Genomic DNA, 23,521 nt, shown 5'->3' on the forward strand with positions numbered 1-23,521 from the left:
ACCAACTTCGCAGCAGTCTAAAAAGCATATTTCATCCACACAGAATGGGGTATTTAACGTGTCCCCCTTAAAGATAAGCTTGGATTAGTTGTCGCAAGTATTTCTAAGACCAGTGTGTAAATTGTGAGTGTTTGAGGCTGTGTCAAAGCATCTAACGAAGCATCAAGTGCTTTCCATGAGAGGGAAGTCAGTTCCTTATTGCCTTCTCCAAACAGGGATATTCTACTACTTTAGCAAAAGCCAACGTAAATTAAGACTCGACTCCCAAAACCTAAAAAGAAGATTCTGTGCAATATTAGAATAATGTTAGCTATACAATTTTAAGAAATGGCTAATAACTGCTTATCAAACATCCATCTGTAACAGGCTGACTGCAAGGAAGGGCATTTGCAACACATCTCAGGTAGGACTCATCACTTCTGAAAGACCAGAAGCAATGCTGTGCTCTGAGCAGAGCCTTCACCACTAAGCAATCTATTAAGCATATGATCTGGATTTTTTGAATCTGTTTTCTGAGAAATGGTGCAGTCTTTGGGAGAGTTTTGCACAGAAATGAAGCCTCAGTTTTGGAGTGGCGCATCAGGATGTCAGCCCTGAAGCAGTCAGGCAGTTGGGCTAGATGGTCACTGTAGGTGCCTTTCAACTGAAATATTCTATTCTACGTTTCTTCCTGACAGTGTCATGTCTTCATAAGAGAGATGAGAAAGTGTTTTCTTTTCATGGCTCTACCTGTATCCCCTCAGTGGTCCTCACTGCAGATTCTGCAAAAGGCACAGGAAACTTTGTAGGACACAGTTGAGTAAGATAGCTCATAAATAAATAGTTTCCCCATAATACTTCCAGTAAGCGTGTGGGTTTTGCCTTGGCAGGCTTGGATTATTGTTCTTTATTCCTTGTTTTCATCATCATGTAAATATGAATGCAAGGGATTCACAGCTGAACTTCAGGATCTTTTGCTATACACAGGAGAGATTATTGAATGTGGTTTATTTTTCCTGTAATGTTTCTTTGTGTGTGTTTTCATCTTGCCGTTCTTCAGTGTAAATAAGCAGATATCATGTTGGAAAAAACCTCAATTAGTTATCCTAAGCCATTTATGCAGTCTCTGCTTGCAGTCTCTGGGTAGCCTAGTCTTAGTTTTAGTTAGTCTTAATCTCAGTCTAGGAAGCTGTAGTAAATCTAAGAGTCACTTTTAGAGTGAAGTGGTGAAATAGTTAATTAAAAAGTTAAAAACCTTTAAACTCCACTATTTTTCAGTAACCTAACAGGAGAACATTTCTTTTGTTTATATATGACACTGATTTGTGAAGAATTAATAAATAAGATGAATGCAGACTCAGTGGCTCTGGAAGGTGTTCTCTCTGCTGATTTTGTAACACTTTGAGCCACTCAGGGAATGCCAAAGACAAGTAAATGTGTAGCCTTTCAGCAAGTCTTGGCAGCCTAACCAGGACAAATAAATAGGACGAGCAGAGTGGAAGGGGCAGGAAAAAAAAAAGGGGGGAGGAGGGAGGAAGGAAAAAGAAAAGGCCAGTAAAAGCACATACCCACAATGGTTCAGAGGGTATTTTCTTTCCCAGTATGTATGTTAACATGAGCTCACTCCGAGAGGATTTCCATGAGAGATGTAAGTAAGATGATAATGCAAAGAAGGGATGAAACAGTGTTCCCTGAACAGGGGGGCAGGAGAGGGCACAGAAGAGAGAGTGAAATGAGGAAGAATGAAGGGAAGTGAAAAAACAGTGTTTTACAAGGGTCTTGCATCCCATTAGATCTGTGGGATTCACTTTTTTCCTAAGCAGTTTTCCTAGGCAGACAACCTTTGACTTCATTCCACTGGAATTTGGCACCTTCAACAGGACTCTAAGGAAATGCAAATTTAGGATTTCCCCTGGGACTACAACATGGTGCTCATAGATCTGTATCCTTCTTGAAGTGGTTTGCTAGTCTGTGTGTTCTATAAGGACAACTACAGTTTTTAAAAGCAGCATGTCTGATAAATTGATAGCCAACATTTGGAGCCCTCTTAGCCATGTGAATTTCCAATTCAGTATTCTGGCCTTATCAAGGTAAGAATTCTCTTCTGCCAGCATTTACACTGCATCTTTGGTTCAGTTAATCACAAAGTGGGTATAAAAGATCAGAAAGCCTCTGCTTTGATATCATATACTGCAGCAAGGAGACTTCTGTAAGAATGGACCTGTATTAGGTATCATTTATTAGACTCCAAATGTACTGCTAGGAATCTTGTAAGAGAAAATCAGCCAGCTCTTAGTGCAACCTGAGTTCTGCAGATGGTATTTCTGATGCAGCAAGGGGTAACAAACAGCCATTTCCATGGTCTGATAACTCAAAAGTTCTGTCTTTTATTTTCCTTTTGAGTAGTCATCAAATGTAGATAGTTCTGGAACCCACACATTTCTCAGGACACCAAAGATCCTTCATGGAAGAAATTGCTGGTGGTGTGGAGCAGATGAGGTTGAACCCATACAAAACATCAGTGACCTGCGAACAGGTAAGAAAATATATGTTGTGCCTCTTCTAGTGCTTCTAGGGAACTCTGTAAATGTTTATTCCTCAGTGAGTAAGAATATTGTTAGAAATATCTTATGATTGTGCGGTTTGTCTGTGTTGCTCCCTGGCCTCTGTTTCTTGCCCAGGTGTGCTGTGTGGCCAGCACTCTGGTAAAAATGGGAACAATGTCTCTGTTTTTAATGGAAGTTTTCCCAGTTATACGAGCAGGGAACTTGTCCCCATGATAAATAAAGAGCTGCTCCACACACTACACAGCTCAGGAGTTATGAAGCCTCATTGTAATGTAATGTCTAGATTACAACCGTCACACAGTGCCACTAATCACTCCCAGTCTTGTGGACATCTGTAATTACTGTCTGTCACTTCCCAGCAGAACTCGTGAATGAGAGGATTTAAACTGAAAAGAGCAGAAGCTGCTATAATAATTAAAGAAATTGTATGTCTTGGCTTTTGTTGGAGTAGCAGTGACTCATCTTCTCATTGCTCCCCAGTTGCACAGGGTAAATGCTGTCATAACATTTAGAGGGGATTTGGGATGAACACTGAAAATAACAGAATAACTGGGCTGGGGTAAGGAAGCCAGCCAGTACAAAGTGACAGCTGTGAAAAGCTGTGTACCATCCAACAGCACACAGCAGCTCCAGCACAAAATGCATTCATGACATGGGGTCTGGGGAGCCCATGCAGCTCTCCTTGCTTTCAGCTCCTCTGCCTGCCGCAACATGATCTTTCCTGGAGAGCTGTGCTTTTGGCCAAGTGCAGGAACACTTGCAGGATACAGGATAGTTATTTAACCTGTACGTTGCTGTGTTTTCCTGGTGGCAGCTCTTGCTGCACCTATTCGAGACCAAAAGGCAGACAAAGAGACAGACAGTGGTGCCTGAAGCCTGTGTGTCTTCTGGCAGCCATGTAAAGGACATGAAAAATGCCATGTTCATGTCTTCTGCAAAGCCATAGATACACTCCTGGGAACATGGACTGCATTATGCTTCTGTTTACCACATGAGCTGTCTAGAGATGGTCTGAGGACCAGCATTCCCTTCCCAACCCCAAATCTTTTATTCTTAGACGTGTGTTGTCTTTGGCATGGGTGGCATTGTCTTGCTCACTTTATTGCTTGAGAATTGTCAGGGCTGGAAGGGACCTCAAGGATCACCAGTTCCAACCCTCCTGCCATGGGCAGAGATATCTCACACTAGATCAGGTTGCTCAGAGCCACATGCAGCCTGGCCTTAGAAACTTCCAGGGATGACGTTTCCACCACCTCCCAGGGGAACCTGTTCCAGTGTCTCACCACCCTCATGCTGAAGAACTAGCTCAAATATCGTACATTGTTTCGCAGCAGCCTGGGAAACAGCATAAGGGATGAGTGCTTTTCAGGGCCCTCAACAGAGCTTAAGATCCCTAAAATTGTGGCCTGCTTTTTCCATGAGTGTTGTGCTCTGATGTAATGGCACTGAACAACTTGATTTTAAACGGCTTGTTTCTAGGACATAATGTATGGACAGGCAGATTATTTTGGTAGGATCAAGTGAGACACACCAACGAGAATACAGACGTACCCTGAGCTTTCTCAGGAGTCATGACACTGGTCATTCAGTTCAAATGTTTCAAACTCTGCTGCAGTTTTGACTGTCTTACGAATTAGTTTCATGATATATTTAACCTCATGTCCAGGGAAGGGGTGTTTGGGAATAGCTATTCCTTCATCATTCTCCACATAGACATGCACAGCCTGATTCCTTTCCCCTCCACTGTTTGTTAGCCCTTGCTCTCTGCTTGTTGCTGTGTGAGCTTGCTGGTAGCCAGCTGGAGCCATGACAGCTCTGACTGTGTTGTTGTTCAGTGTGAGGCAGAGCAACACACACTAATGGCTATTTTTGACTTTTGTTTATTACAAACAAGAATCCCAAGGGGTCCAAACATTCCCCTTCTTTGGATCAAGCTTCTTCCTCCCATTTCTGTGCTTGCTTCTCTTGCTGTTTCTCTGGAGTGTTAGGCCATCTGTTCCTTCTCCTTACTTGGAGAGCCTGGTGCTTGTACAGGTGCTTTCTAAGCTTTGCTGCTACCTGAAGATCTGAAGATTTTCCTGCTCTTGCTAGTGCTTTTTGCCATTTGCAGTTCTCAATTAATTCCTCAGCCAAAGTGGTGGGTTTGTAACAAAACAAAGTTCTAGCTGGGGTTTGTGCGTTGATTTTTCTTGTGGAACAGGGCAACGTGCCAAGAGATCCCCTACATACAAGCACACTGATGGTGGGGAAGGAGGTGGAGTGGGGGAAGAAGCTGTGGAGTGTCTCCAGCACTGTTTAAAGAACTGATTGCAGAGTGGGAAACCCATGTTTAATGAATCATTCACTCCACATGAATCAGACTATGAGAAAACTATTTTTTAACTTGAGACATGTTTAATTTATACAAAACGGAACAGCTGAATAAGAGAGTTTGCAAGTAACTGAGAGCCACACCAAGGCTGTAACCTAGCGGTCAAGGATCTTGCCATGACTGCTGACAAGGCTGCTGTACCTTTTTTAGCGCAAAATTATTTTCCAAGGTTTTAGTGCAAAATATTTTCCAAGGTTTTAGTGCAGAGGGAAAGCAAATGCAATAATCTCAGCAATATTCATGTAACTGAGTGCTTCTTTTCTGGCCCATGCTAATTATTGTGCTGTTCACACATTTTGAAGGGAAATACCCAGTGGGCTGCCATCCCACTGAGGCAGCCAGGGAAACAAAGTTTCCCTGCAAGTCTGCAAGTTCAGGAGTGTGTAAATAGCAAAAGTTACCCTGAAAGAACTATATAGCATAGATAGGTCAGTTGAAAAGGATCCATGTGATGGCTCAAAGAAACTTGAAAAACAAGGCCTTTCCTGGTCGCCAACTATGTAAATAGGCAATGATGGCAGAAAGTTCAGAGTGAAAGCTCAGAGCAGTCATTCTGCTTTGTGGAAATACCAACTCTGGATTTTCTGGTACCTTTCATTAAAACAAAGGGAAATGTGAGAATGAAGCATGACACAGGGCAGCATGTCCTACAGCTGGGGTTTGATATGGCAAGATTCAATTTCTATGGAATAATTAATTTTGCTAATAGGCTTCTTCACTTGCTGCCCTTCAATATGGCACAGTGTGACCTAGGAGCTTCTCCACACCTGGTATAGCATGCAGAATACCTGTCATTTTCTTAACGCTGCCTCTTGACTTTTTCTGTTGCAAATAGGGGAAAAAGAGAAGGCTTCCTACAGTTTGGTGGGCCAGCATTTGCCATATTCTTGACCTACAGTTCTGCTTTCTGCCTAAAATACTTCACATGTGTATTAATTGTTTACCCAATCACTGCTTTTGACCTGATAATCACAGCCAGACAAATACAGTTACTGGATTTAAAAAAAATACTCTTTCTTTGTTAATTATTGTAACTAATGGTATAACTGTACTCCAGTAACTCAAATTACTCAAGCACAGCTCTGGAAGATCCCCTCTGTCTGCACTTTGGGAATTTGCCACACTTAGTGCTTACACAGGACAGAGGTATTCTGGTCAAATGGTCACTAGTAAAAGGCTAGTTACTTTACTTCCCTGCCTGCTAATGAAAGCAAATGTGTAGTACAATTTCCTCCTTTGTTTTCCTTCTAGAAAACTTCCAATGTAATAATTTTCCAGTCGCATATTCTGCTGAAAATACCAAGTCACTCCTCTGAACTGAGATGAGCTTCACCTTTGCTGCAGAGAGAGGAAAGACAAGGTAGGAGAAGAGCTGCCCAGGCAGGGTGGTTACAGTAGCAGAGTATGAGGGTACATGAATGCCATGCTCCCAGGCTCCAGTTTCCTGTGGCACTCTCCCTGACAGCCTGCACTTGAACTGTGCTGCTGCAATACATGAGTGAGGGTGTCCTCCTTGTTTTCATAGAAAAATGTAGAAAATCAGGTACCTAGAGATGACAAACAAAATCTGGCAGATTATATTCTTCACCTCTTGAATAAAATGACAAGTAAATTTAGACTGGGCAGGAGCTGGAATTAGGAAAAATCTGAAAGACACTTGTAAAGTGCTTGAGCCACCCTAACATTTGGATAAATTAAGGCACTGCACCTCCCTACACTGAGCTATTTAAAACCAAACTTAGTGGCTTTGCTTAAAGCACCTTTCTTCCACTTTACACACTCTACTGTTGAAGCCGAATCCATGAAAACTATTTCTAGCTAATCATGTTGAAAATTATCAGAAGAGTTAGTTAGCTTTCTTTGAACAAGTATTATGCCGCTCCTTGAGGTTTCAGTTCAAGTTTCACTATACTTAAGATTGCTGATTGGAAACCGTCATGTCAGCTGAAGAGCACACTAAGGCCAATATGACAAAAATAAACACCAGTGGTTCAAAAGGGCAGAGAGGTGATGAAGCTGTCCTTGATCTATTCTCATTCTTATTCCACAGCACTCCAGGGTTTGCATCTGAAGCAGATGGCACAGGTATGAGCAGTACATGTGTGCATGCAGATACATGCTGAAAGGTGCTCTGTTTTCATCAGGTATGGTGACTGGAACATATGAAACAGTGAGAAAGAAAAAAAAAGGGGGGGGGGGGGTGGAAATGAGGTTAGCAGAATATGAGGTTATATTTATTTCTGTGTAGGAATGAAGTGTGACATAACTGAGTTCTTAAATGGTCCACAAAATGGGCAGACAGGATGATACTACCTTAGTATCAGTAGCTTCCATAGGCCTGTCTGGAGAAATGCAGAGCACCTTGTAATGCTCCTGTACATGATGTTTTCATTTGTCAGTAGTTTGATACTCACAGATCTACACAGGACTGTGGCATCCAACTGGATTCAAAATTAAGTGATATACATAGTGTTCCTATGAAACAGCTTCCCCTTTGAATTCAGGTTTGGAGACAGCTGGTTTTGCAGTACTGCTAGTACAAGTATAAATGATTTACAGATTTTGAATCTATAGTTGAAGCACCCTGCTGAACATTGCCAGGCTTGCATGAGTTTATGGAGAAGGGCAGATGCCTTTTGGACATGATGGTTTCTTCACATTTGGCATAGCTGTTACATGAGACGTTGCTAATTGGAGCATTTACCATGCATTCAAGAGAGAGCGGAGGCTATGGAGCTGACTGTCACCATGCAAGTGTAAAATACAGGTGTTAAGTAGCACTGCTCACACACATTTTAGACGTAAACATGGAAAAGGGAGAGATACAAGGGATTTTCTTGCTCACAACTTTTTGTTCATGTCTCTCCCTCCCTCTAGAAGTAACAAATGACCTTATTGTTTCTCACTTTGCTGACACTTCTGCCCCTCTGCTTCTGTGATGACAGTCACACTCTTTTTCGCACAGATGAAAACCATTACATTAGAGCCAGAACAAGCCACTCACACTCAGCTTGAAATTTGTTGCCTTTAAGATCACAGCAAGCCTATGTAATGAAAACTTTGCCTTTTTTTTTCGTTATTGTTGAGCTGCATTAGTTGTTTAGCTAAAAATCTTTACAGGTCTTCCTAAGCTTTTGCAGCAAGTTTGAGATATTTTATTCAAAAGATACTAGGAAAAAAAATTAATTTGCTGTCTTTGCTATTCAGTTAAGCAACAGGAAAAAAGGCAAGACCGTTAGAAAACACTGCAAGAGGCTTCTGAGTGTGTTGTTCTTGATAGAGGGCTAGGCAGTAAGCAACCTCAAAATATTTTAAATCTGTCTATCCTACTTTCTCTTTTACTTTTTTCCAAACCAGAACTACAGTGCATTTGGTATCCTGTACAATGACCAGCACTGATGGCACTGCATCCAGAGGCTGGAAAGCTCAGTGGCCAGGAAACAGCCATCTGAGGAAATGCTGTGTGGCTGATAGAAGCAATTGATATTATGTGGTAAAATACTGCATGCAGGTGTGCCAGCCTGAATCTTGCTGTATGGTAGTTTCAGGTAAGTTTGGCCCAGCTACAGGACCACTTAGGAAAATGAATTTCCACTGTCTCATCTATTGTATCTTGCACCAAGTGAACAATCTAAGATCTGTCCCATCCGAATTAGTACTTTCCTCTTCCCAAAATGTGATAATCAGAGTTTCCAAGGCCAAATGCTAGGATTGCTTTTAGGAACAAGTAAGCTGTGTGGGAAATGTATGACAGGGACAGTTTCATGTTTCTTTCTGAAATACATGAAGAGGAAGTGTTATTCTCAGTTTAATTCTGAATGACAAGGATAAGAGGAAATAGCAATGTATTTCTTCTGTTCATGAAAAGGAAATGAAGGGTGAGGCTTCCTAGCAGCAGTAGCATAATTTTTGATTCTAAAAGTAGTTGGTGTCTAGGTAGAAGTATGAAGGGTTTTAATATATAGGTTTGCCAGTCCCAGGAGTAGAGTGAAATTGAGATTATAAATTAGTTGAAGCCAAATTTATAGCCAGTTAATGCAAACAGGCTATGGGTTGAGTTGATTAACTTAGTACACTAAAGCAAGTCTGAACAAAAAAGCTTGCAAAAGAAACAAACATGAGAGTGTCCCAGCTGCCTCCTCTGTCTGAAGAGATAAGTCCTCTTTGTGCTGCTGGTGCAGATCTGAAGAAAAGAAAACAAACAGGATGTTCACAGCATACAGCTGAGTTGGGATTCCTTTAAATATCAGGGGTTGTTGCCAAGAGAGAAGTTTACAGTCCAATTGCTAAGCTAGAAGCTTCTTTATAAGAGCTCACCACCAGATTCTCTTTGGCTGTTATGATTTTATGAGCAGGATGTTGGTGCAAAACCCTGGGAATGCTCTTTTCTGCCTTAATATCTGAGCCTCCCTTTCTCTCCACATTCATTTACTGCCTCTGGCCTGATGCTTGAGAGTGCATAGAGCTCTTCTAGACAGCAGTGGTCCCAGCAGTCTGCATTTTTGCAGCACTTGATACCACAGTTTCCAGATCCATTTCTAAAACTGTCAATATTGCAATAATGCAAGTAACAAACACCACTTCTGATAGATGCCACCCAGCTTCCTCTCTGCTTGCGTTTGCAAGCCCTCTATGCCATCTAGTGGGTACTGGGGTACCTACATGTTTTCTTCAAGCACCAGGGTGCCAACAAGCCACAGGCTAAATTCTGACTCAGCAGGATCACACTTCAAGTCTGGGGAGGAGTCAAAGGGCACTACCACTACCATTGCCCAAGAAGCCTCTTCTGGGCTATCCCTCTGCCATCCTGACACAGCCCTCTTCTTTGGTATGCCAGCATCACAACAGCTGCGGTGACACTTGCACAACTCCGGTATCCTGGGGCTTTGGGATATTCCCCCCCTGAAGGCTGAGAAGGCAGCTATTGCTCTCATAAATGCAAACAGCCATTGTGAAATCTGTTTAGCTGAGAGTACACTGAGCACATACACTGCAAAGGAAACCTTTTCCTTTCAGATTCATGCTCTTAACAGTGATACCACTACTGACCAAACTCCTCCCATGTCAGCTAATGGACCATCGGAGAGCAGGTATCCACCCACAGAGGAAACAGATCTAGAAGATAATAAATAGTTTATATACACTTGCTTAAGACTCTTTCTCAGAGGGCAGCTAATTTGAATGGAGATGTTATTTATTGCTGAAGAGTGAAAGTATTCCTTGGCTTGAAGTATTTTAGTTAGCATTCAGATTGGGAGGCAATGTCTTGATCAGGGATAGCACAGATATGAAGTGAATCAAACCTATTATATTGCCATGCATACAGGAGGGTATAGAAGGCTCAGGAAGGAATGAAACAAGGAAACTTTTCTTAAGGAGGATTGTAGCAGCTGAATTGATAAGCAATTAATTACCCCAGGAGAGTATGAGACTACTACTTAGAATACAGTAGTGACTTCATTAATTTAAGTACCAGCATGGATGGAAGGGGTAGCTGCTCTCCTGCTTACATACTGCAAGTGCTATGTGCCAACAGTGAAGAACTGGTATGACTGTCCCTTAAGTGAAAGGAAAAAGATGTTAGTGGTTTCCAAAGCCTTCTAATCCAGGTTTCCTCAGCTAAGGGATGTACCCACATCACACAGCTTTGAGGGAAATTGTTTAAAACCGGACAGAAGACAAAAATCCATTAAGAGTTCACAATATTTGATTTTTTAAATGGCTTGTACAGTGGTTTTTCCTCCAGTTTGTTTGGTATCATTATTATATTCACGGCTGCCATTTCACATGGGACATTTGTATTGCCATGCAGGTGGCATCTAGTAACAAGTGCCTTAACAGAACCGGAAGCTTGTTCTATGATCTACTGCCTAAAGGAATGTGGAGCTATCAGTGATACCTAAAATGCCACTGTTTTCATCACACATTTCTAGTTTGGTGATGGGGTGCAAATTTGGATGAAAGAATAAATGTTGTCACATGGCAAGATAAGTGTAAGTTTTCACTGACCGACAGGAACAGAGAATATTTTCTGTCAGGGTGTATTAAAACTGAATACATGCTACAGAAAGTGATATACACCTCTCTGTACTGCATGAAGCACTACTGCCATACAAGCGGGGACAGACAAGCTGGAGCTTCACCTCTCTGTGGCCATAAGCATGGACAGCAAATCAGGCATTTCATAGCAGAATTATCATCGTGGTATGACACAGGTATTAACATACAAAAGATTTCCAGGTGCTTGAATTAGGGCAGAAAGGACAGTAGGATACAGTGTGTTCAAATGTATGGTTTATGCATAAAATAATTAACTAGAGACAACTTTTATGCATCTATGTATCCAGTAACTTTCCAAACTGTGAGGAAGTTTTCATAATCAGATGTTCAAGTACTGTATGTGGACCTACCCATGCAACAGCATATGGATTAAGAGACTTAGCCACAATTAAACCCAGACATCTTTACTGCATATTCACTGAAGTACATCAGAAATTAAATTAATCCTCCTTATATTATAAAGAAAAATATGAATAGGAAGGGTAACTATTAAAACCTAGGTTGGAAGTGATGCTTGCTAATTAAGAAAGTTGTATCTTGGGTGTAATCCGCATTCTCTGCAGATAACCTACTGGCCCAAGGTAAATACATTAAAATAGAGAAACTGGGTTTGCATACAAAATGAAAGATTAAAGAAAAACTTCCTCAGAATTTGGAACTGAAAGTTCCAGCAGCTGGAGAAATGTTCTTTAGACTTGTTGCCCTTTGCCCTACAATTTCATGATTCAAGGAAGGCTATTAATGAAAGCAATTTCAAATTTGTGCTAGATTTTGTATCAGAACACTGACATTTACAGGCTTCATTCATACCAGCAGTGATTGGGGAGAGCTGATGAACACCTCTGTTTGGTGCTCACAGACAGTTGTGCACAATTTGTAGATAGAAGGTGCACAGTAACTTCAAGCCTGTATATTATGTGGGGGTGACATATCATAGATGACAGAGGTGCAATCTGTTCAACTGTCGACTTCTGCATTATTTGCTTGGCTGTAATGACACCAAGGATGGATTGGACTTCTATTACTTACGATGAAAGGGCACACTTAGAATCATCAGGATGATCCAAGCAGAGTAAAAACATTACAGACCTGTGAAGATATCATTTGATTTAGCATCTTTCAGTGAGAAACTGAGGAAAACAAATGAAAACAAAACAAGCTCAACAGTATTATCACTTCTAAAGCTTCCATTCAGTTGCATTTATCTTACAATCTACTGTGAAAAACCAGAGCTGTGAATACTACTGTGACCGACTAGTAATTCTGCAGACATTCACTGGTGTTATTAACTGTTGTTTAGGTTGCTTTTCATTCCGACTAAGGAGTTTACAGTGAACTGAAATATATGGGGCCATCTTCTGCATCTGAGATTGGGTAAGTACAACATTCCACTGAATTACATAATTATACAACACAGTGTAGTGTTTTGCTCAGTTCATGGCTGAAAAATTCCAAGCCTGAGAAATGTGACAATGCTCGTCCAACATATTGATCTCTTACTGAAGACAACATTCGTGGCACTTAAGTAGTGGAAGGTAAGCAGTAATGTGAAACAGATAAGGTGCTTTTGGAAAGGCACTGTATTAATGAAGGATTTTCACTTACTTGTAGTTGTCAGTACAGGTGACGTCATAACCAAGGTTTCTCAGCCTGTTTTCTAGTACCTCTACAGTAAGAGTTCCACAGGAATCTCTGGGAGAGAGAATTTTAATATTATTTCAAGTCTTTTATTATCTAACTTCCTTTCACTGAACTTGATGGAATTAGCAAAGTAAATCTCCATTACTTTGCCATGTCTATATTGCTACGGAGATGTTGTCATCTGAGCTCATTTCTCTCTTCCTCTTCAGCCCAGGCAGTTTTAAGAGAGGTGAAGTGCCACCATGTCATATTAAAATGCAGGGGCCCTGCAGATGGTTAGGGTAAAAGTGACTTCCTCTGTTCCTTTACCCTAGATTCATCTATGTTCATTTGTAGGGACCCCTACAAAAGCTGTAATAAACAGACTTTTAATTTAATTAGTCCCAAGACAGACCTAATCTCTGTCCTAATAATGTCATCTTTTTATACTTACTTTTCTATTATGTTTCTCTTGAAAATTGTCACTTGAGCTCTGGCTATTTACCAACAGGCTGTTCTGTTTGGACTAATCTGTTTATTTGTTTGGGATTTTTCTTTCTTTTCTGATTTGTTTGTTTGTTTGTTTATTGTTTTGTTGGTTTAAATTGACAACAAAGAGCTTTTTGAAGCTTAAAATATTGAGGAAACAACAAGCTTCTACTGATTTTCAAGCAGTTAAGATAGGTGGAAAAGAAAGGAGTGTGTATGGCAAGGCATACTTAACATCAGCATTTAATCTGACATGGAAACCAACTCTTTTTGTAGTAAAACTGAAGTTGTTATATCTTCACTTAAGGCCTGAGATCTACCCACACATCTAACCAAGACTGGACTTTAGACCTAAAATTAGAATTTATTTATATCTCATCCAATTCTGGTGTTTATATATTCTCTCAGAATGTCAGGGTGTGCCTTCTGTGTTAGTGAAAGCATCTGAAATATTTTTTAGTTTAATTGCTATGCAAATATAATCAAACTGAGAGCTAAGGTTCAATTTTAAAGACAAGTCCAAAAAGGACAAATAAATTTTTTTAAGATCTAACTTACCTATCTGGCCCTTCAATATCATCCACAACCCAGATCACAATTTCTGAGATTTTGTCTTTCTGAAGATTAGGTATTTCATAATCTGCAAAAAAACTGATTCAAGAAGCAAATTTTTTAGAACTATAAAGAACATAACAAAATAAAGAACCTGTTTTCCTTTTGCATTAGTAAAGGCTCTGATCCTGCTGTAGGATATGGGCTTGCTCAGTTTTACATTTATATCTTCTGATTACAATCAGACTCAACACACAGTAAAAAAAAATATATCTAATTCACTTTCTGAACGTCCTCAAAGGTCAAAGGCATTTAATGAGAAGCCTTGTCTTCACATTCTTCATCTTAGTGGAGATCAGCTGAAAAAACCTTACAACATAAGAGATGAATCAGAATGAAGTGAACTTTAAAAAATACAAAAACAAAGCACAAAGCACTTGATAGTGAAAAAAGGTCACTCCTGTAGTTATTGCTTTTAGACACATTACAATATTGCTTTAAACAACAACAACAAAAAATAACAGCCAAAATGCAAATACATTTTTAGGTACAAAATCACAGCAAGAGAAACAGGAAGCATTTGTCTGGGATACGTAAGACCATAAAGCAGAACCTTCTAGACATGTCCATCCCTAGCCTAGGGAATCTTCCAATTTATTGCTTTGTGAAATGTGACTTTTATAGGTATATAACAGTTAAACCAAGATAATAAAGTGGCAACTAAATCATAGGATAGCTTGAGTTAAAAGAGACCCTAAAGATCATCCATAGGCAGGGACACCTACCACTCATCAGGTTGCTCAAAGCCTCATGTGACCTGGCCTTGAACACCTCCAGGGAGGAGGCATCCACCGCTTCTCTGGGCACCCTGTTCCAGTGTCTCACTGTTCTCACAGTAAAGAATTTCTTCCTAATACCTAATCTGAAGATGTCAAATCCAAATATCTGTAGACAATTTTTTGGTGCGATTCAAACAAAGCCACAGATTTGTAACTGTTCCAATAAGAAGTACCGTAATAATTTGCAAATTTTTAATTGCCACAGCAGTTGGTAAAATGCAGAAGTCAAAAGGATTGTTTCCATCCATTTCATGTTTCATCCAATTCCTATAGCTGAGGACAATTAACAGTTATCCCCACAAGTCAACAGGCTCTTCGAGCTACACTTCCCATGCTTTGTGCAGTGAAAGACCCCAGCTAGCTGGACCCTTTTGCTTGCAAGTATCAGACTTTGTAATCATAAGTCAGTGTTCTTACCCTGGTTCTGGATAAGCTCCTCCGGCAGCAGAACCATTCAACAAGACATGTATCACTCCAGAACTGTGCTGTGCATACTGCAATACAGAACAGGTATTTTTTCAGAACTTACTTTACAGATTTTTTCATATGACTTGGTATTGTATTACAAAAAACATCGACAGAATTAAGAGTAGTATCAGAATTGTGAAAATGATGCCAAACTAGCCCTCCACCAGTCGCTGCAGTAAGAGCACAAGAACTAAATAGCTAATGCGTTAATTCAATGCATTTTCTCAGACTACTTTCTCAGGCTTAGAAATTGTTTCTTCAGCATAGGAAGAAAGCATTTTGGCACTCAGTGCTGGGGTTGATCTGTGAATAAAAGGGCTTACACCAAGGCTGTCAAATGTCACTTAAGGCCTGTATTCAGTAGACAACTAAAGTGCTTATTTTGCTTAGTTTATGCTTAATATATATTAAAAAAGCCAGCATAGAATTTGGTCACATTATCAAGTGTTTATCACTTTATCGGGAGTGGTTAACCCCTGGTAAAACACTCAGTCTAAACCAGTGTATTTGTATCAGAGGAAATAATCTAGCACAGTTACAGATTTTGGTCTGGTTTGGTCTGGTGATGTTTTCCTGAACCACTCAGGACACACTCACTAAGGTACCATGACAACAGTAATATACTATTTACAGTGGCTGAGGCCATCCTCCAGAAAGATTCCACTGGGTTCTTTTCACATTCCTCTGTAGTAGGGCAGGATTCATAGTCCAGTCCTGTAGGAAGGCATGGGATGTGGATTATTAGAGATCAGAATGGCTGTAAACTGTGACATTAGAAAGCAAATATATATATATATTTGTACATTACTTACTCAACACAGACAATACTGTGACAAAACACTGAAAGCTGACACCATTTTTCTGTCTTTTCCCATCCTTTGCTGCTTACACAGTGATGGTCCCTTCCAACCCCTAACATTCTGTGATTTTGTGAATTCAATAATTTGGCTGAAATGGCTCTCTGGGATGCAGGGAGCTCCATGTTCAATAGACTTAAAGGTGGTCTTGAAAAGTCTTCTCCAGCCTCAATGATCCTATGACTGAGAAGAAGGCTTATCTCCTGTGCAGCACTGTTTGGATTTCACTGTGTGCTCCCCTGACTGTAGTGTTAATATTCACACAAAAAAGGAAAGTGAATGAGACAGGGAAGCTATAGCTGATTTTTCATGGGGTATGGAGAACATCAGCTCCTCCAGAACATAACAGTTGGTCTCTATTATGGCTTTACATACAGATGTTTAATCTAGCACTCATCATCTTACCAGTGCTGTTTGCTTGCCCACACCAGTTCAGAAAATCTACCAAGTAGCCAAAGAGAGTATCGGCCAGAGACATGTAGCGACGGCCTCTGTCAGCGAAGCTATTGACCAGCAGGCGATTATTTTCCCAGAATAGAGACTACATAAAAAAAAAATAGAGAAGAAATGAACCATCACTTAGGTGTGGACACAAATGAGATTATGGGGTACTGAAAACAGTTTAAAACATGTTTTGGTATTTCTTTCCAAATCAAGGTAATCAGAAATATCAGTGATCTCTGGAGGGACAAAGTTGTTTTCTTTAACAGTGGTGTAAATTCTGATCAATAGAGGCTTTAGGGCATCCAAACCATGATGTTAATGGACATAGTCCTGTATTAAATATAGTAAGGGCTAGCTTTACCTTCCACATCAGAGAGATTTTGGAAGAGAGAAAAAGAGATATTTATAAGCCATATGTATCTTACCAGAATTCTCTCACACTGCTGTGTTAATTTAGGGTATGAAAAAGTGGTATGTCTAGTTATTATTTCCCTGTTTGCAAAACTCTTCAACGCATTAAGCCAGGTTGACAGGAGTATTTGTTTACCTTGTGTCATTCAGAGACAAGGAATAACTGTGCTGGAGGAAGAACTGCCTTAAAGCTCAGCCTTTTAGGTGGGGCCCAAGCACACATTTCGATGGGATACAAAGGCACAAAGAGCTGTACTTCTTGCGTGTTCACAGCACTCTGCAACTCCCAGCACATTGAATCTGTACTGTTTTCCAGCACCTAGCAGCATCCTACCTCATTTCTGGTTATGTTTGTTTAACGTGTCAATGTTTAACATCATTTCCCTGAGACTTGGCTGTAAGGAGTGGAGTCAAAAGACGACAGCAGGCACACTCCTTGCAAACAAAGTACCTAACTTGAGGGAAGGGAGAAGTGTAAAGTTCAAGGACTATGACAGACCACCCAGCACATCAGGAAAAACAGTGGATTTCTGTGGATGAAAACAGAGAAGTTGCTGAGAAGTTCCTGCATAAAATAAATTGGGCCAAACACAGTTAAAAATCCCATCAAGCCTGAGCCTAGTTTGTTAACTACAGACAAGTCAAACATGATGAATCACAAGTCAGCCACTGAATGACTCTTGGTCAGTTTTGAACTGGTTCATTGAAAATCTGCTGGATGTCACAGGACCATTAACATAATATGAATAATCATTAATTACCTTGTTAGGTGGAATTGTGTGGAATGACAGATTGATAAATAATTCATAGTCCTTAGGTAGAATACTGCAAGGATCCTTGTGAATAAATGCATTTTTAAATGCTTCCCATATCTCTGAACAATTCTTCTCACTGTAATCATAGAAACAAATAGCAGAACTGTTTTTTTCAAAGCAGAGCAAGAAAGTAATCTGTTCCCAACTGCTTCAAAGTCCTAAATTAAAACCCCTACAAGGGTAAGATAGAAAACTGAAGTCAGGGTGGTAGAAAACTTGCTACTCAGGAAGAACATATAGATCATAGCTTTCTCTGGCTCCTCACAATGGTAGATTAGGAAAGAAGGAGCAATGAAACTTCTAAGATTTACAGTGTGGAATTAGAAATATATAGCAAGCCATCACAACTCTTAGAAGTACAGTATACACAGAAAGCCTGCTATCCAGCATTGTAGAAATACTGAAGAGAAGAGCTTCCTTTGACATTTTCCGGATACAAAAAGCTATTTCAATTAAAGTGCAGCTAAATATCTAAAGTTCCTGGGATGTAAAATTACTCTTAAAAGTGTCAGATTCAAGTTCAGGAGGAGTTACCTAAAAGTTTTGCTGGTAGAATAATGGTTTTGACAAAGAGACGCTTTCTGTGTATACAGGCCCTAGGAATTACACAGGTTTACCTTGCTGGAGTGAGTACAGTGGCTATGTGGGACGTGTACTGTCACTGTGCAGTAGCTACAAGAACAATGTTAGGATTCAACATCTAAACTGCTCGTGAAGGGAGGCCTGAAATAGGAGCCTAAGCTTTGTGCTTCAACAGTTCCCTTCTGCCACCTCTGCTTTGAGGACTGTAAGCTCCTGTGGAGGGCCAGGCCAGGCTATCTAGGGACTGAAGTGTCTTGTCTCCTCTGGATTTGCAGGATCTCATCTGTCACAGGGATGAGCCTACCTGGAGTAATTAAAAAGAGAGTTGCTACTTTCACCACTTTGCCAGTGGTGTAACTGTAACGCTGTGACAGTTACAGAACAACGTATTTCATACACCTACAGCATTCCTAACCTCAACAGCAGCAATTGCAAAGCCATAGCTTGAGAAACAGTAGTCCTGATAACTAAACCAAGTTTTGCTATTAGAGTGTTTTGCTCATTTAATTCCATCCATAGACAGGAGATTCTTTCTCCTGTGACATCCTTTAAAGAGCTGCTTTGTGCCGAACGTTGTAGGTACTTTAAAGGACTTCTTGTGATAAGCTATGCAGTTCCCATACAGGAAACAGACCACAGATGCTTTTACATTAAGCTCTGGTCATGCTTCTAGCAACTATACAAAAACCCTCAGTACATCGTAGGCAAACACAGGATCTTGACCTGAAGATCTTCAGTGATGCAATGTGACCCTTGATCAGTAGTTCCAGTGTTTACACAGCCTTACTTGATAAAAAGGATTTGCACCTGATTTCTGATTTTGAGCTGTTTAATTTTAGCTTCTTCCAACTGTATAGACTTATGTCTCATTCTGCTAAAGAGCTGTCTGATGTGAGCACTCATACTAGCATTCATACTAGTACTTGTAAATTATAATCAGCTGAACTCTCAACATCTTTCTTGACAGTTGAATCCAGCGGTAATTTTCTGGTTAAATCGCATACTGCGTTTTTTTTCTTCATGTCTTCTCATCCAGGTTTGAACACCTTGTAAATCAAAAGGATTATTCTGCTCTGTTACTCAAAATTTCTGATCTGGCAAAAATACTTTTTGAAGCTACAGGGTGGGGAAGGACTGTAGTTCAGGACAAGTCCTTGCAATCTTAGTAGACACTAGTAAGTCATAACAGATTTATTTCAGTAATTAAAACTATTTTCAAAACTTCCATTATATACTACAAATAAAGACAGACAGAGAAAATGCATTACAGGAACATTTGTGTTACACAGCTTACTCCTATTAGAAAATCTTAAGTATGATTTGCATTCATTCTCACTTCTACATTTTGTAAAATGCTTCTTCTAACTGACATTTTGCATGTTCTGTTTTAATATAAGGGAAAGCTTGTCCTTATTTCTATAACCATCTCTGTTTTAACTATGTTGCAGTGTAAAGACATGCTTTGTGAGCTTCTTTTCCCTAAGCTAAGTAGCTTAAAAATTTATTCTATTTGCACATAAATTTATGAGCAAAATCAATCCAGGTGGCTATGCCTCTGCAAAAGCTAGCCTGGGGGCAATTGAGAAACAGACAGTGAACAGAAAGGGTTATAAACAATTAGAATATCTGGTTTGTACTTCAGCAATATGAAACTTCCATTTTGTTTAGATTACATTATTTGCTTATAGACCTAAAGGAAACAGGAAAAACCCCACACAGTATTAAGCTAATTGTGCAGCTCTTGTGCTTAGAATGTCATTTTGGGCCTTAATTCAGGCAAGCAGTCCCAATGTCCAGAGTGGTGCCATGAATACTTTGATAAATATGTTCAGACTTCTCGAGTTTAAAATTATATTGTGAAAATGTCACAGGAAGTAATTAGACCTCAAAACAGACACAAACATGAGACATCTAGAAATACTTTCTAGAATGTTGTAGTTACATTTCTAAAAGCTTGGTTCAATTAACTATAAAGTTAACATTTCCACAGTGACAATCCTTCATGTTGCTCATTTCAGTGTTCTGCATTGTTAGTCATGCCTTGCTGCAGATAAAAATGAAGTGGCATCTGTTAACTCCAACAAAAACTCTACATTTCTAAAGCCTACTACAAGACCAGAATTCATATACCTACACAATTGTTAACTGACTTAAGCTTCTGTAGTTTAAAATCATAGGTTATATTGTGGAATCTGTAGTGATAGTTTACCAAGACCTTCCACTGTGATGTATTTATCAATTTGCCAAACTTCAATTGTTTAGGTGAAATTTTAGTACCGTGGTGCTGGCATTAGGATGATTTTTTTTTCTTTTGCAGGGAACTCGAACCAAAACACTTAAGAATGTTATTAGAAAGAAACACATTGCTTTGCCTTTGGAACACCTCTCCTATAGAAATAGACTGAGAGAGTTGGGGTTGTTCAGTCTGGAGAAGAGAAGGCTCCGGGGAGACCTTATTGTGGCCTTCCAGTATCTGAAGGGGGGCTACAAGAAAGCTTGGGGAGGGACTTTTTAGGATGTTGGGTAGTGATAGGACTGGGGGGAACTGAGCAAAACTAGGAGTGGGTAGATTCAGATTGGATGTCAGGAAGAAGTTCTCCACCATGAGGGTGGTGAGACACTGGCACGGGGGTGCCCAGGGAGGTGGTGGAAGCCTCATCCCTGGAGGTTTTTAAGGCTAAGCTGGATGTGGCTCTGAGCAACCTGATCTAGTGTGAGGTGTCCCTGCCTATGGCAGGGGGGTTAGAACTGCCTGATCTTTGAGGTTGCTTCCAGCCCTGACAATTTTGTGGTTCTGTTGAAAGCTATGAACATGTTTTCAGGGCTGTATCTCCCTCTTTTCCAGCAGGAACTGAAAACGGAAGGTGGTGGGGGGAGGTGACGATATTTGCTGATATTATGGAACATAATCTAACCGTGTTTAAGCTCACAATTCAATGCTGCAGGAACCCAGCCAGGCCTCCTCTGCAAATACCTCTTCAGGCCATCAGGAAAAATTTCAGTGGCACAATAAAGGAGTGAGCTCCAGAAGACTGCCCTTCTCAGTTGTTTGTTTTTTGACTTTTTACTGAAGCGTAAACAATGTAAGCAAGACAGAAAACATGGTCATTTTAGCAAAGTGTATGACTTACCTCCACTTCTGTGTAATTAACACAGACAAGAAAAGCTCATGGATAATTATACTTCAGCAGTTGTTACGACTTGACTTTGCAGGTGGATGAGCTAGCCATCTATTTCAGTAGCACAGGGTAGCTTTAGGTATAGTGTTTTCCTTCTTACATGACCTGACATACCAAACATGCAGAAATAAAGCTGGTCTTCCCAGAAGCACGTTCAGACTGGGTACTTCACAAATGCCATCCCCACCATTTCTGTGTGGTGTTCTCCCCACAGAACAACTCTAGAAACAAGCAAAACTTACCCAACAGCAGGATTCACAATTCTGATGTAGTCATAGCATCTTCCTATGACAATGCTTTCCAGGTTCGGTGTTGTACCTTCACCTTTCCATTTCTTTCCTTGCCCTTTAGAGAAGCTGTCCATGAACGGAACAGTGACAAGTAAGAGAGACGAAAAAAGGATCTTCATGATGAATTCTTGACAGCCCACGTTCTTGAAGCCAAAAAAGGAGAGTCAAGGTATACAGTTTGAATGGAAAGACGGAGGCTTAGCGTTTTCACCACTGGCCAGAGCTCTGTACACAAAAGGCGAAGGTAAACGGAGATCTGATCTTTGCTGGGCAGTGCAATCTGCGGGTTTCCTGGATCGGTCGCAGCACAGAGATACATCACTTCCTCGAGGCTCACTCTCCCCTACTTCTGAAAAACGAGACTTCTAGGGTCACTGTATTGCCACCTGGTGAGACTGGGAAGAATTACAATACGTTGTACTAAGGGGAGAACAACCGTGGCCACTTCAGGATTTACAGGGCCTTAGGTCTACTTAGTACTCATTGCCGTGCCACACCTGCCCTAAAACATCACAAGCGCTTACAAGTGTGAGAAATTGTTGTACTTGGCTTTCGCAAGGGGGAGGTCGATGCCGGTGGGTGCCGGCATTGCTGGGGACCGTGGGGTTCGATCTGTAAGCTGATTGGCTTGTTGTTAGTCTGTATTGTGTAGGATGTGGATTGGGAGAGAAATGGAGAGAAGTTGAGGCGTCGAGATGTCTGAAGACTGGCCGAGTCAAGAGTGCTAACTTTTGTCCCAGCCCTGACCGCAGCGAGCAACAGGGGGGACCGGGAATGGAGGGTGGGTGGGAGTGTGCTTGGGAAAGGCAAAGGGATTTGTAGAGATATGTATGAATATGTATGTTTGACATCTATATATACTCAACTCGTGTTGTTATGCTGTGCGCCCAGCGCTGGTTTGCCTTTATTTTGTAATAAACTGTTTGTATTTGAAATTTAGCAGTGAGCTCGTTTCTCACACAAGCAATGTTTTAAACTTTGGGTTCTTCTTTTCGTTTTAAAACAAAACAACAACAAAAACAACAAACAAACCAAACCACAAGTAAAACCAAAATAAAACACCACACACACAAAAAATTAAACAAACAAAAATCGGTCGATCAAACAAAAAATCCAAACAAACAGAAAACCCCATACCAAAACCAGAAATATGCAGGCAAATAAATGTTTGCATAACTACCCAAAGTCTCAGGTTACCTTGCATCACACATACGGGTAACATTAGTCAGTTCTTTTACCACCTCTCCCCCGGATGCTGACAGCAGCGTTTTGGTGCAATGATATGTTTTGAAATCTCTCTTGTGAACTAAACTGCCCTCCAGGCAGGAACCAATCATAACAAGAACCAAGAGAATTAAGACATACTTCCTGTACACTGAAGAAATCTCTTCAATTTCTGTTTATTCTCCCTCCAGCTTATTTTCTCTACGTTCTTTGTTAGATCATCAAATGGCATTAATTAATCCAGCCTTCAGTGGAAACATTCTGTGGTATATGCTGCTACAAGTACAACCATGCTACTTTTTCCCCTTTAAAAAAATTATCTTTTCAACTTTAGAGTAATTTGTCCGTGGACTCACATTTCTGAGGTACATGATGGTTCTTTTCTTTCTATTAAACAGTCTCCATGCTTCAGTGAATATAGACATCTTTATTATTTATGTACTTAGAGTGTCATGAGTACTCAGCTGATGGATTTTGCTGAAGGCAAAAGCCTTGCTAATCATTGAGTGCATTGCTGATGATGGATTTCTTCTGTAAATGTGATATAAAGACAACCAGTTTGTTTGTTACCTCCAGCTGGGCCTTGGGGAAAGACAGATTTACACAGAAGTGGATGTGCAATGTTGTGCTCAGTATGGTGAAGACACAAAAAAATGCTGTACTTTGGTTCTTTCTCTCGTGCTTTTTTACCTTATTCCTCTTCCTAGTCTCTCTGAAGCATGGCAATGCTGATGGGCTACCAGTTATGTTAATTAGATTGTTTTGAGTCACTCC

The 23,521-nt window shown here is 40.4% G+C and overlaps 1 protein-coding gene and 1 long non-coding RNA gene across 3 annotated transcripts; one reads left to right on the forward strand and one right to left on the reverse strand.

Moving 5' to 3' along the window:
- The first annotated feature begins 5,874 nt into the window (after window positions 1–5,874).
- On the forward strand, window positions 5,875–8,394 carry LOC128898393 (uncharacterized). 2 transcript variants are annotated; one of them, XR_008462831.1, is made up of 3 exons: window positions 5,875–6,277; window positions 7,492–7,686; window positions 8,283–8,394. It is a non-coding gene; the product is annotated as an uncharacterized LOC128898393 (long non-coding RNA). The 2 variants fall into 2 exon arrangements; XR_008462830.1 differs by lacking the exon at window positions 5,875–6,277 and adding an exon at window positions 6,791–7,002.
- Window positions 8,395–8,974: 580 nt separating this feature from the next.
- Window positions 8,975–22,359, reverse strand: LOC104309172 (ADP-ribosyl cyclase/cyclic ADP-ribose hydrolase 2). Its single transcript, XM_009910455.2, is given in 10 exon segments — window positions 8,975–9,017; window positions 9,019–9,100; window positions 12,007–12,066; window positions 12,583–12,669; window positions 13,645–13,737; window positions 14,895–14,971; window positions 15,577–15,659; window positions 16,208–16,343; window positions 17,419–17,548; window positions 21,476–22,359. Coding segments are annotated over 10 exon segments (948 nt in total). The 5' UTR covers window positions 21,643–22,359; the 3' UTR covers window positions 8,975–8,984.
- Window positions 22,360–23,521: the final 1,162 nt, after the last annotated feature.

The sequence above is a fragment of the Dryobates pubescens genome, chromosome 23 (assembly GCF_014839835.1).
Source record: "Dryobates pubescens isolate bDryPub1 chromosome 23, bDryPub1.pri, whole genome shotgun sequence".
In the NCBI taxonomy this organism is placed as follows: domain Eukaryota; kingdom Metazoa; phylum Chordata; class Aves; order Piciformes; family Picidae; genus Dryobates; species Dryobates pubescens.